This window comes from Prionailurus viverrinus, chromosome F2 (assembly GCF_022837055.1).
Source record: "Prionailurus viverrinus isolate Anna chromosome F2, UM_Priviv_1.0, whole genome shotgun sequence".
Taxonomy (NCBI): Eukaryota; Metazoa; Chordata; class Mammalia; order Carnivora; family Felidae; genus Prionailurus; species Prionailurus viverrinus.
This window is the reverse complement of record NC_062578.1, coordinates 67,404,156-67,419,796: the sequence shown is the minus strand read 5'-3', so window position 1 is coordinate 67,419,796 and position 15,641 is coordinate 67,404,156. Positions and strand designations below refer to the sequence as shown.

The window sequence follows — 15,641 nt, the reverse complement described above, 5'->3', positions numbered from 1 at the left end:
GGAACTCCTGTGTGTCACCTTTCCTGTGTCTGCCGCACAGCAGTAAATGAGATCGAATTTGTTGGCGGGAGAACTGTTCAGAAATATGGACATAAAAGACAATTTTGCAATTAGACTGTGAACTTTGAGGAAAAGAGCCAGGTGTTGCTCCGATTGTGTAATTGGTGTTGATACTGTTGAATGAATGGGTCAGTGTCATACTGTTCAATGAATGGGTCAGTGGACGGGCAAATGAATGAGTTGACCTCCAGGTGTGGTAAACTGGAGATGAGTAAGGGAGAGATGGGGAAGCAACGCTTTCTTACCAGGTTGGTTGTACACAGTCCCCAGGTCTACTTTGAAGGAACCGATCAGTATGCTTCCTATCAGCTTGTGGTGAAAGACCTGAGGAGAGATGGAGCAGTGAGTCCGGCCACACTAGATTTCTCTTTGAGGATAAATCTGTGAAATGGGTCCGTGATACCTCAGCGAGGATTCTAGACCTTGACGCTTGTCTGACCTTCACTCATCTGGAGCACAATGACATTTGGTCATCAAGTGAAAAGGGCATCCAGAAGTTATCTCACCTGTACCTGTTCCTCCTGGCAGGTTTTCAGCTAGGACAGCTAACAAATCTCAGTCTTGAAAAGTATTTTTTTAAGCCAAAGTAAGCTCTAGTACAACCCATCTCTGCCTATTGAAACTCTACGCATCCTGCAATGTCTAGAGCAAATATTACCTCCTCCAAGCAGCCCTCCCTGATCCCCCTCAGCTGAAAGTCCTCTTTCTCCCCTAAACTTCCACAACACTCTGCTCACAGCTTGCTCGGAGAACTCATCACATATTGCTTTGAGAAGTACAATAGTCAGAACAAGGGAGGTGGTCATCCTCAATATTTTATCTGATCAGAAGTCAGCAGGGTACCTGGCTGGTTACAGCAACACACTATAATGCAGTGCTATCAAGATGCAGAAGTTCTAAAGGAAAGCAGCAGAGCTGGTACCGGGTCCAGGAGGCACACTGAATGGGAAACTACTGAAGAAGCAGGAGCAATTGAACCTTCAACTCAGAAAAGAGAAAACTGGGGGTGTGGAGAAGGGGTAACGGTAACTTAAATGTTTTCCAATCTTGGAAATCCTGCCATCTATAATAGGGAGTAAGTTCCTCATGTGGTTTCCAAGTCACAGAAGGAGAGACTCAGCTCACTATAAGGACGGCTTCTATAACAGAACTTTCTGGCAATGAATAGGTTTTTCTGGAGATAGTGACCTCCCATCACTGGCTATAACCACGCGGTGCACCAAAACCCCATGTCATGGAGGTGGTGAGAGGGATTCCTACTAGTTAGACTAGATGGCCTCTGGGCTTCCTTCTATGACATTCTGAGTTTCATAAATCAAAGACAGTTTCCTACTTTCTCCTACCCACCACATGCATGGCCTTGTTCATCATACGTGTTCAGTAAACATTCGGTGAATTAATGAATGATTCACTGACTGAATGATGTATATGAATAGGAGACTTTTGTGGTTTCTAAGCTCCCTTTGGCAGAGGCAATAAGAATAAATCAATTCAATGGACTTCAGGAAATGAAGAAATGACAGCCCTTCCCATCTCCCTTTCCACCCTTGCTCCCTGGCCCAAACATTACAAGCGAGTTAAGATAACTGAGGGGAAGCGAAGACAGCTTGGCTCCAGGGGAGGAGTTATTTAAGGCCATGCATACAAAGCTCACTCCAAACCTCCTATGCTTACAGTTGCTAATGTGGCTTCCCAAAAGCCCAAGCAAGAACACAAGCCTGACTCAGGCTCTCTTGTCAGTTCAAAGGCATCTGGGTCCCTGTGGGCTTGATGGGATGATGGGAAGCAAGAGCCTGTTTAAAGCATCTTTAAATAACACAGGAGGCCTCTTCAAATCATCCATCCACCCAGGCTTAGGGCCAGGGAAGCCTGGTGTGGTCAAGCATTAGATTACCAGGACTTCAGGGAGTGGCACACACAGACTGCTGGGGCCTTGCATGCCAGGGGCCACTTGTCAAGGGAAGATGGTCTTTAGCACCACCAAGGTCTGTCACAGCCTGGCCATCCCAATAGCCCCTGCTTACTGCACTCCCTCCTTCGTCCCCCGTGTTCAATGTTGTTGGGGCACATTGACTTTTAGTTCATGGACTAGCCAAAAACTTGTATTAAACACTCCCCTCCAAGGGAGTTTTCCCTGTAAAATCTTTGGTGTCTGTCCCTAAGGGTCATCCAGGGAGCCCAAAGTATTCTCTTCTTCCAAGCTAGAGGAACAAAGATAGGCAATACTAGCTTTGGTCCTCGGTCTAAAAATCCACTGTCCTACAGACAGTCATGACCCTTATCTATGCTATGGTATAAAAATCTAGCTAGTCACTGTTTGTCTGAAATGTAGACAGTTCCTTAGGACCCACCTACACTGCCCATCTCACAGATGGTCGCCTGAGCTATGCAATGTAACAAAGTCTTAGGCCGTGCCCCGGGTCCTGAAATATCTTCTGCAACAATTGTCCTCATGCCTGAAATTCACATTAAGAATGTTTGGCTCTTGACAACTTTTCATTCTTCAAGAGTCACATTCTTCAAGTGCCCCTGAGAAAGAGAATATAATAATTCCACTATTACCTAAGACTTAATGCAGTATTTATATATGTTATACATATAATACTGTGCATATATATAATATCAAATATATGGTGTGATACGAATAGAATAGAATAGAATAGAATAGAATAGAATAGAATAGAATATGTGGGTGACAAGGACAGGCAAGGAAGTCTCTGAGACAATTTTTGCCATCTTAAAATTCTGATTAGAGTTGGTGTCACTGTGGAGGAAAACATTTCCCCATTCTCCACGCTTCTTGCATTGTCACATAAAGTACGGGGTCTGTCCTTTTGGAACCACTAGGAGGAGAGCACTAACCTTTGTCCCACCCACCCCGCCTCTCTCAGGGATGCATAACCATGCTACCCTCTTCTTGGGAGAAGTAGTGATTTCTCAGAGGGGCGAGATAGATGCAGTCTGCCACCCGCTGGTCTCTCTGTCTCTTCAGTGAGTGGCATGAGGTTGGCATGAGTTCCGTCTGGCCCCCATGCTCTCTCATTTGGGTGAGTTCGGCTTCGGCACGGGCACCTTCCCTTCCCATTCATGCCCTCCGTGTGGTGGACCACCTTCGTAAGGCATCGTTGGCTAGACCAAGAATCTTCTCTATCTCTGCTGTTTAGACATGATCTGTGGAGGCAGGTCATTCTGCCTCAGGGCTTCACTCCGCAGGGCTGAGGAAGGGTCTATGCAGCAGACACGACCCCACATGAGCAGGTCCTAAAGTCTACTCTCAGGCAGCTATGAAGAAGCCTAATGGCAACCACTTGCTCCAAATCACATTCTCTGATCCAGCATCACTGATATATGTGGTTCCTTCCTGATGCTTTTTCCTACTTCTCTATTTATTACCAACTACATGTGGGGAGTGCTGTGATTAATTAGCATTAGTGTGGATATCATCCCAGGAGAGAGACACTCACATTTCATTTCATAAAAAGAAAGAAATCAACTCAAAATGGCAATCGTAAAGATGGCCGTTGAAGCATGTATTTCACATTCCCACATTAGTAAACTCCACAATTCAATTCATGATGGCTTCAGCATAGCTTATAGCTTGTTTCCAGGAAGCACAGATTTCCTTGAAGAGGTTTTCCTTCCCAAATTCCTCCACACTAGTTATTTCATGTTCTATCCTGTTGGTTTGGAACTCACCAACCCACACTCACCCCTCCCAAACCTATTCACCCCTACACAGGCTGAGCTGTTCTAGAGAGTTCCCAATGCCTACAATCTTTTCCATCACCCCGCCCCTCCATCACCAATGATACACTTACTGAGATTTTGATGATCTTGTCAAAAAGATGCACTTGGGGTCCAATGAAGTCGAAGACAAAGTACTATGAAACATAAAATTCATTTTGACCATAAATTCCAGACTTGCATCTAAAAACCTTATTACTGGAGTAGTTGTAGATTTCTATCATTCTAACCAATTGCTGCATGGTCGTCAGTGGCATGAATATACCATCAGTTGATTGGTCATCTCCTATTTAAGGTCACCTAAATTCTTTTTAATTTGTTTTCAAATGCAAAAAAAAAATGCTCTCACCCCACACTTGCCCAGGATATAGGTGATTTTTCCTCTAAAATGGACATGAAAAGTGGAATTGTTGGGTCATAGCTTATGTGCATGTGAATTTCTAATAGATAGTGTGAAATTTCTTTCCAAAGGGGCCAAGCCATTTTATATTCTCACTGCCAGCATACAAAAATACCATTTCTCCAGAACCCTGCAAACCCTTTATATCATCAATTCTCTTAAATTTTTTGCCTATTAATAATGATGGATAAAAAATCATATCTCAATGTGGTTTTAATTTGGGGTGAACTTGATTAAAATCTAATTTCCTCAGGATTTTGCAGTTTCAAACATTGCTGTGATATTCCCAAGATTGACCAGGAAGAGTATGAAAAGAAATTATGGACAAGGAAGACTTCTAATTTTAAGAAAGTGTTTGAATTTTATTTTTTCTAACGTTTATTTATTTTAGAGAGAGGGAGAGAGCAGGAGAGGGGCAGAAAGAGAGGGAGACAGACATATCAGTGCAGAGCTCGACGCAGGGCTTGAACTCACGAACTGTGAGACCATGACCTGAGCCAAAATTGAGAGTCAGATGCTGAACCGACTGAGCCACCCAGGCGTCCCAAAAAAGTGGTTAAATTTCAGAGTCGAAGAAATTAGACCAGTCTCTATATTCTACAGACAAAGGAAGACTGAAGCCCAAAGGATTTAAAAGACATGCCTAGATTCAGACAGCTGGTTATTGATGGACCTGAGAGCTCGGCTTATTTTTCCAGAAGTTATCACACAAGGGGTTCAAGTACTAGATATTTCACTGTTTGAACTTCACTGAGCACCTCCCAAATGTGAACTTGTATTCTCCTAAGATTTAGAACACTGGGATGGTGTCTCATTGTGGGTTGTGTCTTTTGGGGGACTAGTTGGGGTGAGGGAGGCAGGGCCAGAAAGTTGCTTTTTATATGTTTTTGAGCTTCGTTGTGGAGAAATAACACAAGGGCCTTAGAGATGGACAGGACAGTAGTAGGAATGGGAGAGCTCTCTGCTCACAGCCTGCTTTTACAGGGCAAAACAGAAAAACCAAAATGTGGAAAGTGAAAAATGCCATCACACGCCATAATAAGAGACCTTCAAAATGGCGGTCCTTAGATATCAATGACAGGTCACATTACATTCCATGTCTTCTGTTTAAGAAAATGGGAAAATACATATGACATTTCAGGAAGTTTTTCATATATATATATATATATATATATATATATATATATACACATATGTGTGTGTGTGTATATATATATATATATATATGAAACTTTTAAAGAGTTTTATTGTTCAGAATTTCTTTTATGTGGAAAACTCAGATGAAATTTCTCATTTTGATGTATGAGATGCTGTGGGTTCCTTGGACCAATAAATTAGTTCCAATGTTTATTGCTTTCTGCTGCATTTCACATTTCAAACTCAATTGCCTCACACAGGTTCCCTAGACCTTTGAGCCACACACATTTTTATAGCCGGAAAATATTCCCTAGCCACTATTAACTGGTTCCTTCAACATCTGGTGGCCTTTGGCTTGAAAATTAGAGGCAAAAGCTGTAACAAAGGTTTTTAGTTCAACTTCTATATTTTTACTTGAGTGTCTACTGATTGCACTTGGTCCCAACTTAATGTAATTTAGATCCAGGACTTGTATGCATAAAGAAAATACTAATTACAGCATTTAACAAACCTGTAGAGCTTTGCGGTTTTAAAGCATTTTCATACACATTATTTCATGTCCCATCCATGCTAAAAGTTGTTCTGGAGTTGGGGGTAGAACAGGAAGGATACAACTCATGGTAAAAGGCTTAGAGACAGAGTGATGGATGACAAGGAAAGCAGTTAACAGCTCAAATCCGATTTGCCCATTTTCTGTTGATTTCATTACCAACGGTCTCCCTTTTCAATTACTATTCCCATTAGGGAAATAATCAAGAGTTCGCTGCATTTTTTTCGTAATTCGTGGTGTCAAAATGACTATGGGGAAATAGGCACTCTTGTGCACTGTTAGTTGGAGTATAAATTATTACCTCTTTGAGGGCAATTTTGTGATATCAAAATTCTTTTTTTTTTTTAACGTTTATTTATTTTTGAGACAGAGAGAGACAGAGCATGAATAGGGGAGGGGCAGAGAGAGAGGGAGATACAGAATCTGAAACAGGCTCCAGGCTCTGAGCTGTCAGCACAGAGCCCGACGCGGGGCTCGAACTCACGGACCGTGAGATCAGGACCTGAGTCGAAGTCGGACGCTTAACCGACTGAGCCACCCAGGCGCCCCTCAAAATTCTTAATATGCATATTCTTTGCCCCAGTTATGCTATATTAATGTGAGTGTAAGTAGTAGCCGAAAGATGAAAAAAATTAATATCCATCAATGAGAGATTGACTGGTTTAGAAAATTATGGTGTATCAATGCAATGGGAAACTACACCAATGAGGGGAAAATGAGACTGAACTATATGTCTTGATATTACCTCTAATATCATCTAAAATACATTGCTTTGTGAAAAGATCAAGGTCCAGGACAGTGTGGACAGAATGCTACCATTTGGTTATAATATTTATTTGTACTCGCATCCATGCCTGGGATATCTCTGGAAGGGTACACAAATGCCTGGTGAGGATGGCTGCCTCTAGGGCAGGAGGAAGGGGGTTAAGGGATCAAAGATCAGAGGGATGCATATTCTTCATCATATATCATTTTATACTCTGTATATTTTACCACTTTTTTTGCTGTGTAATCTTTTTATTAAAAAAAAATAATTCAGGGGCGCCTGGGTGGCGCAGTCGGTTAATCGTCCGACTTCAGCCAGGTCACGATCTCGCGGTCCGTGAGTTCGAGCCCCGCGTCAGGCTCTGGGCTGATGGCTCAGAGCCTGGAGCCTGTTTCCGATTCTGTGTCTCCCTCTCTCTCTGCCCCTCCCCCGTTCATGCTCTGTCTCTCTCTGTCCCAAAAATAAATAAACGTTGAAAAAAAAATTAAATTAAAAAATAAATAAATAAATAATTCGGTGTGTAGAATACTCAGAAGCCTCCTGTCTCTCTTTGATGCTTTCCGCTCTTTGATGTCCACAATTTCTGCACTGCTTGGAAAAATATGACTATTCTACTTTCCGATGCAACATGTCTATTTCAAAATTAATAATTAAATTTTCTAGGGTCTCTTTCATGAAAAAGAATGTTTATCTTCTTTACAACCAACACTCAATACATTTACTGAATGTAAAACCAGACCTTATAGTGAATGAAGATCATCATATAAGATATAAGAATAAATTTTAAAAAAAGAGACAAGAAAATGGGGTATTTCGAAAACACAGCAATGAATTTAAAATCAGTGGGAATTCCTCATCTCTCCTTTCCATGATCTTTTTGTGAAACTCTATGGGGCTGTCTGCAAGGAGCTCAGAGAATTTTCCAGGGCTTAGATGAGTGGTGGGAGGCAGTGAGGAGGGACACAGTTTTTCTATTTGGCTAAAGAATACCCCAGATGGCAGTGCAGGGAGTGTTGGTGGAGAGGATACTGGTGACCTCCGTGACTTACTTCATTGTAAAATGGGCTGTTGGTTCCTTCCTTCACGGTGCTCTGCTTCTTCTCATCCCCAACCTCAATGATCACAACTGGATCAATGTTCTCACCCACCAGCTGGCGGGCCTCAATGATGGTGATGGCAATCTACAACACAAAGTAGCAGATATGCACTCTGGACCTTGCTGTTCATTCACACGAGAAGACACAGGACAGACTGTCACTTACTTGATAGTTTTGGGATCTGATCTCCCCATCATGGATCTTAGCCGACAGTTTTGATCTATTAAAAGAAAGTTTAACGTATTTGTTTCATTAAATAAGAACATACTTGGGATCCATAAGCCTTGATAATATTTTCCCAGGTACTTCTAAGTGCTTTTACTTATACTGTATCACATATTCTCTCTCCATCTCTGGAAGAGATAAAATGTAAATGAACAAGTGACTCAACCTCTCTCTGACTCAGTTACTCCATCTTAAAAATGAAGCTAATAATAGCACTTGCCGCATGAGATAATGGCTACAATTAAATGATATAATGCATGTAGAGGTTTAACCCAGTGCTTGGTGAGAATAAGTGTCAACTCTTATTGTGCATATGATCATCAGTATCATTTATTTTTGGTTTTACAAAATGAGAAACTCAGATGCCTCAGCAAGTCAGTAGCACAGCTGGGTCTGCATAAAGATCTCCCTTATTTCCTGTCCAATCCTATCCGCAGGACCCCTTTGCCATTTATAGTAGGTAAAAGAATCCTGAGTTTTGTGATTGCTTTTGAAAGAACTGGTAAAAGAGAAAATCGGAAGGAGCAACCCAGATGCCAAGCCAGTGAGATTTCACATTCCAGGGGATTTCATTTATCTGGACTGTCGTAAGGAATTAGAAACAGATGCACAACACCTGGGCATTTAGAGATTGGATAACAGTAGAAAGAGGTGACGGATCCCTGTTGTCACCAAGGCAGCAACGGGTGGGAAATGAACTGAGCTTGAGTTCCTATTGGATTTTATTCTCCTGCTTTCCAACAATACCATCTTGCATTTGACTTCATTCCATTTCCGCCAATTACAACTGAGTCCAGTAGAGAACAAAGAAGGCTAGTAAAAATCCCAAAGCTTTAGACTCAGACTGATCTGAATTAAAATATTTATTTTTCCCAACTTTGTGACGTTACCCTTAATTTCCTCACCTGAAAATGGACATAATAATTCCTACCATGTAGTGTTGTTCTGAGGCTGAAAGGAGATAATGTATGTAGGGAAGAGTACATAGCAAAAGGTATATATGTTCATTAATAAAATGGCAAATTCGCATTGATCATTTACTGTGGGAAAGCTCTGTGCTGGTCTCAGAGAAAAAAAACAGATGAATGAGTCATCATCCTGGCCGTTACAGAGCTAGCAATCTATCCAAGGGAGAGAGGACCAAAGCATGGCAAGAAAAAACTCTTAAGTGTAAAATGTGTTGTAGAAAAAAAAAAAAAAACGTGATAGGAGTTCAGAGAAGAGAGAAGTTCCCGAGAGCCCAGGTAAGCAACAAAGAATTCACTGCAGAGGTTGGATGTCAATGAGCATTATCTGGTGGGTAGAATTTCAACTGATGGAGAATGCACTGACCAGGGAAAAAGGAAAAGTCTACTCCCTGTTTCTTTTTCTCCTGCCCTCCTCCATGCGGTGCTGTTATTCTGGTGAAATAAATGGCAAGAGATCCCTTCAAGGATATTTCAAAGTAATTGAAATCCTGAGTCAGGGAGCTTAGGGGGCCATGGTTGTCATGGTGCAGTAAAGGGGGAAGGAGATACCACAGTGAGTATGTGCATACAAACTTCATGTCTCCTTTAAAGAGTCATCCTCTCAGCTATCACCATCTCTGATTTCCAGCTGTTTCCCAACCCCCTCTACCCACATATCTATTGTGTGCCATCCTGTAGGGCCCAGTAATAACAACTCAGTCTGCCATACAGGGAAGCACTAATTTGCTTTATTGACAATAAGAATTCTGAGTGGACAAAGAAGGGATGGCATGAGGAATTACCATGAGTAAGAAATAGACATAAACAAATATGGTAGACTGAAGGCATTGATAGCCCCAGGTATTAGCTTCCTTGGAACAATGCTCTTTGCCTTCTGACTTGTCCCTCATTCTGACATGGGCTGGACTCGAGACTTGCACTGGCTAATAGAATGCAGCAGAAATGACTCATGCTGATTCCAAGCCTGGGCTCAAAAGACCTTATGTACTCATACTCCTCCTCCCGGAACTCTGCCATCACCACCATCAGACCAAGATCAGACTAGCCTGCTGGAGGATCTAATGCCATATCGAGGGGAGCTCGGTGGTCCCAGGTGAAGCAATCTTAGACCAGCCTATTACCCGCCAACACTCAAACTAAAATCAGCAGAGCTACCAAATGACCACACGCACACACATGAGTGTGGATGTGTATCCGTCTAGAGCCAGTAAAACTAACCAAGAAGCCCACAGACTCCTAAGGAGCAACACATTTTTTACTAAGCCTCTGAGTTTGGGAGTGTTACACATCAATTGCTAACTGATAGAGCAAATCACAGGCACGAAGGCCAGTTTGTCCTGACTTTTTGTCGGGTAGTACAAACATTTGGGACAAACACAGAGCTAAGACACCTGGCACCTTGATGAATTAAAGAGCAGGTGAGGGACAGCTCCTGAGTCTGCCTCCTGTTGTTGCTGTCATTGCTGAATTATGAGACCTTAACTCAGGGGATTTAAGAGCAGAAGTTGGTCAAGGTGGGACCCTGGCTTGCTGAAGGCTGACCAGTATCAGGACGCCAGCACTGCCGTGGAGGAAACTGAATACATACAGACCTCTTGTCTTCCTGCCTTAGACCTTTGGCGCCTTGTGACCAGTGATCAGTTATTATTCTCTGTTTCCCAGAGCCTGCAGGGGTTCCTGCACATGGAGGTGCCCAGTAAATGTGTGCTGACTGCCTGCACCAGCACTGTACCTTCTCTTTGGAGGAGCGGCAGGGACAGGGGTCACAGACGCATGACCATAAATTAAATCTCCTCCCAGTCCTTCCTGGTGTGAAGGCCCCTCCTGTGACGCTTCTGCTTCATCCTGGCCATCTAGAGAAGCAAACAAGGAAGAAAACTCTGTCAAATATGATCCACAGTGGTGATCTGAGCCTCAACCGTCCAGCCTTATGCTAATCACCATAAGGGGTACGTGAAGACATTCAGACAGTCCCTGCCAGCGTGCAACTTAACATTTTACTGGCAGAAAAGACAGGCACATACCTTAACTTTTCTAAACAGTAAATTCGTCTTCTATTTCCAAAAAAGAGTAGATTTATATGCATGGTATTATGGAAAGAAAACTGGTATGAATTCAAAAACATACTTTCAAGTCATGACCTTGCCACAGTGGAATTTCAGACAAGTAATTTATTCCCTCTGAACCTCATCAGTAAAATTTAACGTGCATAAGAATCACCTGGGAAGCTGTTAAAATGCAGATTCTGATTCAGTAGGTCTGGGGTGGAGCCCAAGATTCTGCATTTCCAATAGCAATGTCCCATGTAGATCTGTTCCTGCTGTCTGAGGGCCAATTTTGAGTAGAAAGGTGCCCTAGGTTGAATCATAGTCCCCAAAGATATCGAGTCCTAGTCTCCAGAACCTGTAAATGTTACTTGGAAAAAGGGTCTTTGCAGATGTGATTAAATGAAGGATTTTGAGATGAGGAGATTATCCTAGATTATACAGGTGGGTCCTAATGCAATAATATATATCCTTACAAGAGGGAGGGAGGGAACAGAAGAATGCAATGTAATCACAGGCAGAGGTGGGACAGATGCCCATCATAACCATCAGAAGAACACTAGAGGCAGGAATCAGATACTCCCCAGGGGATGGGGCCCTGCCAATATTTTTATTTCCACCCAGTGATACTGATTTCCAGCCTCCATTACTATGAGAAAATTAATGTGGGTTATTTTAACACACCCAGTTTGTGGTAATTTGTTACAGCAGCCACAGGAAATGAATGCACAAGTGTCTAGAAAATTTAAATGAATAGATAGTAAACATATTCTTTAGATCTCTTCCCCCACTGTGGGATTCTGATTTAATTTATCTGGGATATCACCTGGATGTCAAGATGTTTTAAATCCCCAGGTGATTCCTTTTCTTTTTAAAGTTTGTTTATTTATTTTGAGAGAGAGAGAGAGACAGAGAATCCGAAGCAGGCTCCACACTGCCACTTCGGAGCCTGCAGCAGGGCTCAAACTCACAAACGAGATCATGACCTGAGCTGAGCCACCCAGGTGCACCACCCCACACGGACCCCAGGTGATTCTAAGGTGTAGCAAAGCTGAGGAACCACCTCTCAGCCAGGTTTTTGGTAAAAAACAGACAGTGTGGAATACTCTCATGCACTAAGAGACTCTGCATGGTGTAGTTCAAAACCCTGGCCCCAAAGGTTGGGTGGAAATCCCAGCCCTGCCACACCCTAACTTGAGGATCTTCTCTCTGCTCTGCTGTCCTCATCTATAAAGCGAGGCAAGGCCAATGTTACCCACCCCACAGAGATGCTTTTTTTTCTATGTTCTTTATAGCACTTTTCTCAACTTGAAATTCAGGTACCTCCTCAGGTCCCAATAGGTAACAGAGGGTGCCCCCAGAACAGAATGATCTGAGGACTTGGTAATTTACATGGGTGTGGGTACAGGAAAATCACAAAGGGTTGTGCAGCTACCTGAGGCTCAGAGCAGCCACACTGTATCTGTTTGGAAGACCCCAAAATGAGGAGAGCAGTTACCAGAACCTGGAAGGAGAGGAAGTCAGGTCCAGCTGGCTTCCCTATAAAGAGCAGCCACCATCCCCTTCGTTGAGGGGCACATCCAACCATGAATCCTGAGCTCACACTCCTCCGTCCTTCAAACTTCCTGCTGGGGCGCCCCATCGGGAAAGGGACCTGGGCTGTGCATCAATACAGGTCAGCCTCCTGGAGCTGAGGACAGGTGGAGAATTGATTTGGAAAGACAAACGGAAGAGTCCTACACAGGGCTAGCCCCTCTCTAATCTATCCGATGTTCACCATCATATAGAATAGAATCTAGCACAGGACCCAACACTCAGTGGAACTTCCATTAGTCTTTCTTGAGTAAACGCATGAATGGAAGATCATGGGAGGTACTCAAAAACTCTGTCGGATAACTAGTTAAAGGATGGGTTAGGATCACTGGAATTTTATGAAATTAAGATATAGCCACTATGCCTCAAATACACAGATCTGAGACCCACTGACTCTGAGAATCTCCAAATGCTACATCCAGAAGAGCCTAACTTTCCAGGATAGGCCCAAAAGGAAAGACCAAAGTGTACTCAGTTCTATGGACTTTGTTTTGTCAGTCTCCCACAGGGCAAGCCCCTAGTCAGCAGGATGAATGCTATTTACTTTCTAGGAAGGGTCTGATTCCTCTCTGCCCTGTTTGCTTTCTGGGCTGACAACTCTAATTAGAATGAGCCATAGGAGCCAGCTTCTCTGAAATGCCTGAGGTTGACTGCCCTAAATCTCCACCACCTCGTTCTTTCCTTCCCTACGTGGTCATTATAGGCTCCTAACTGGAGGCTGACCCATGGAATAGGAAAACCCAGGCCCGTGTATAAGACTGACCTAGGCTCAGGAGCTGGCTTCTCCACTTATTGGCTGTGTGACTTTGGGCAAGCACTCACCCTCTCTGAACCTCTATTGTAAAATAGGGGCAAAAGAACCTACATTTCAGAGTCAAGAATGATGCATGTCAAATAAAAAGCAGCAGGGACTTGTTAAAAGTGTCATAAATATTATTTTTCGTAACATCGTGAAAGTAAGGGACTGTCTCATTCAACCTTGTGCCCCAGGACCTACTGTAGGGTCACAATTTCAAAGACACCAGGAAAGACCTAAAAGCCTTTTCTACCTACTCCCTGATACCTTCAATTTGACTGAACAGACAAGTATTTCGTTAAGCTTTAAGTCCTGTCCCCACTTAAAATGCTTCTCCCATCCCATCCCAATGGGTCCCTCCAAGGAGACGAGACGGGTGAAGACACAGCAGACCCACTGCACCATTTGGGCTCGTAAATGTTCCAGAAAGCTAGCCTCACGCTGGGTGTTGTCAGGGCCACTCAGCAGAAGTCTCCGGAAGACCACCTGTCCATCGGAAGCAGTTAATCCTATTTGACTCAACAAACGTGTGTCTACCTGATGCCAGGCCTGGCCCCACCGGTACGTACGGTTCACACTGTAACTTGGGGATTTATTTGTTCTTTCGAAGAAGCAAGCCGCCCATTCTGAGGGCGAAAAGTCCGACAGCCCGGACGTGCATCCCAACGCCACTGCTTCCTGGTTCTGGGCTCCCAGCCTGAGAGGCTTGCGGGGTCTGTGCCTCCACACAGGGTCCTGTGATCCGAAGGACCTTGTCACACTGAGCTCAGCACTCTGCTATTGCCATCCGCAAACTCTTAATAATTTCTTAGCAAGGGCTTTGCGTTCTTATTTTCCACTAGGCCCTGCAATTTCTGCCGCTGTCCTTCCCATACTTTACTTACTCTCTCTGCATCTCTGCAACCTCATTTGTAAACCTGGGATAACAACACCCACTGGTAAGATGATGGCAGGGTCAAATGAGACAATAAATGCAGAGCCTCCCCCGTAGCAGCTGCTGTCCTCACTCTTATTTTTAAAACCTCACTGGATCCTCCCCATGGTGTGTGAGGTCAGCCCAGCAACCCACATCGTGCCCGCTTGACAAAGGAAGAAACAGAATCAGAGCTGTGCAGTGGCTTATCCTGGGCTACAGAGCAAATGAGAAGAGAAGCAGGAGCTTGGACCTTGTCACCGCCTCTCCTTGGGGTCCCCTTCCATGGCCCAGCAGGTGTCCGCCCCACCCCCATTGGGCCCAATGACCAGGTGACCAGCAGCACTGGGGTGGATTGCACCTGTGACCAGCAGGGCCTGAAGACCCAGCAGGTAGCACACCCCCCACCTGGCTTCCACGCTTCCACGGAGGGACAGCTCCATTCTCAGCCAAGGAGGTGTCAACTCTATGAGACCTGTAGGCTTCCAATGCCAGGGTAGTGCATTTCCCCCCACCCCCAAAAGCCTCACCTTGAACAGCCTTATTGGCTAGTGTTAACCCCTTCTCTGCTTTCTTCTTCTTCTTCTTCAGCTTGAGCCCAAACATCCCCTTTCTGAAAAGAAGAAGAAAAACTAAACAACATTGTAACAGTAACTTCAAGTCATTCAGACATATTAGGAGAAAACACACACACACACACACACACACACACACACACACACACACACAGGGTTTTCCTGGAAGCCGACCAGCCTCCTCTTTCACCCTGGTGGATGAGGATCAAAAGACAAGTCAGGAAGAACCAACAAGCTCTTCAGACAGCTCTACATTTGCAGAAACCATGAAACCTCACCAGAAATCATGAGGTCCACCTAGAACTTAAATGACGCAGAATATGAATACTAACACCACCGGCTGGTATTTCACCATTTCTCCTCACTTCCCTGTACCAGGCACTCAAAAATGAATAACATCACTTAGCCAACACAGCAACCCCCCTCTCACCCATCTTACAGATGAAGAGCCAAGGCCCAGAGAGGGTAGGTAGTATTTCTAAGGTCACACAGCTCTGAGCATCAAAGCTACCCAAACCCAGGTCTGTCTGATTTCAGAACCCAGACTAGAGCCAGTGGGCGGCCTGAACAGGTTTCCCTGAGCAGAGTGAACATATTCTCCAGAGCCACGCTCCCATTCTATTTCCGAGGTCAAGACCCTGTGAGGTCCCACCACAAGTGCACAGCTCAGCTGACACTGATGGTGTGTGCCTGGAATATTAGCTTCTATTATTACTGTCATTATTAGCTGTGAGCGGAAGCTACTTGGGGCCTCCCTCTATCCCAGGAAAGA

General features: G+C 44.0%; 1 protein-coding gene across 1 annotated transcript in view; it reads right to left on the bottom strand.

Moving 5' to 3' along the window:
• The window catches only part of FER1L6 (fer-1 like family member 6), a 122,418-nt gene extending 107,518 nt beyond the window's left edge, over positions 1-14,900 (bottom strand). The window contains exons 1-6 of the mRNA XM_047841657.1: positions 14,825-14,900; positions 10,680-10,800; positions 7,920-7,974; positions 7,707-7,838; positions 3,879-3,941; positions 306-384 (exon numbers count right to left, since the gene is read on the bottom strand). Of these exons, the coding sequence (XP_047697613.1) occupies positions 306-384; positions 3,879-3,941; positions 7,707-7,838; positions 7,920-7,974; positions 10,680-10,800; positions 14,825-14,900 (526 nt within the window). The remainder of the gene's footprint in view (positions 1-305; positions 385-3,878; positions 3,942-7,706; positions 7,839-7,919; positions 7,975-10,679; positions 10,801-14,824) is intronic.
• Positions 14,901-15,641: the final 741 nt, after the last annotated feature.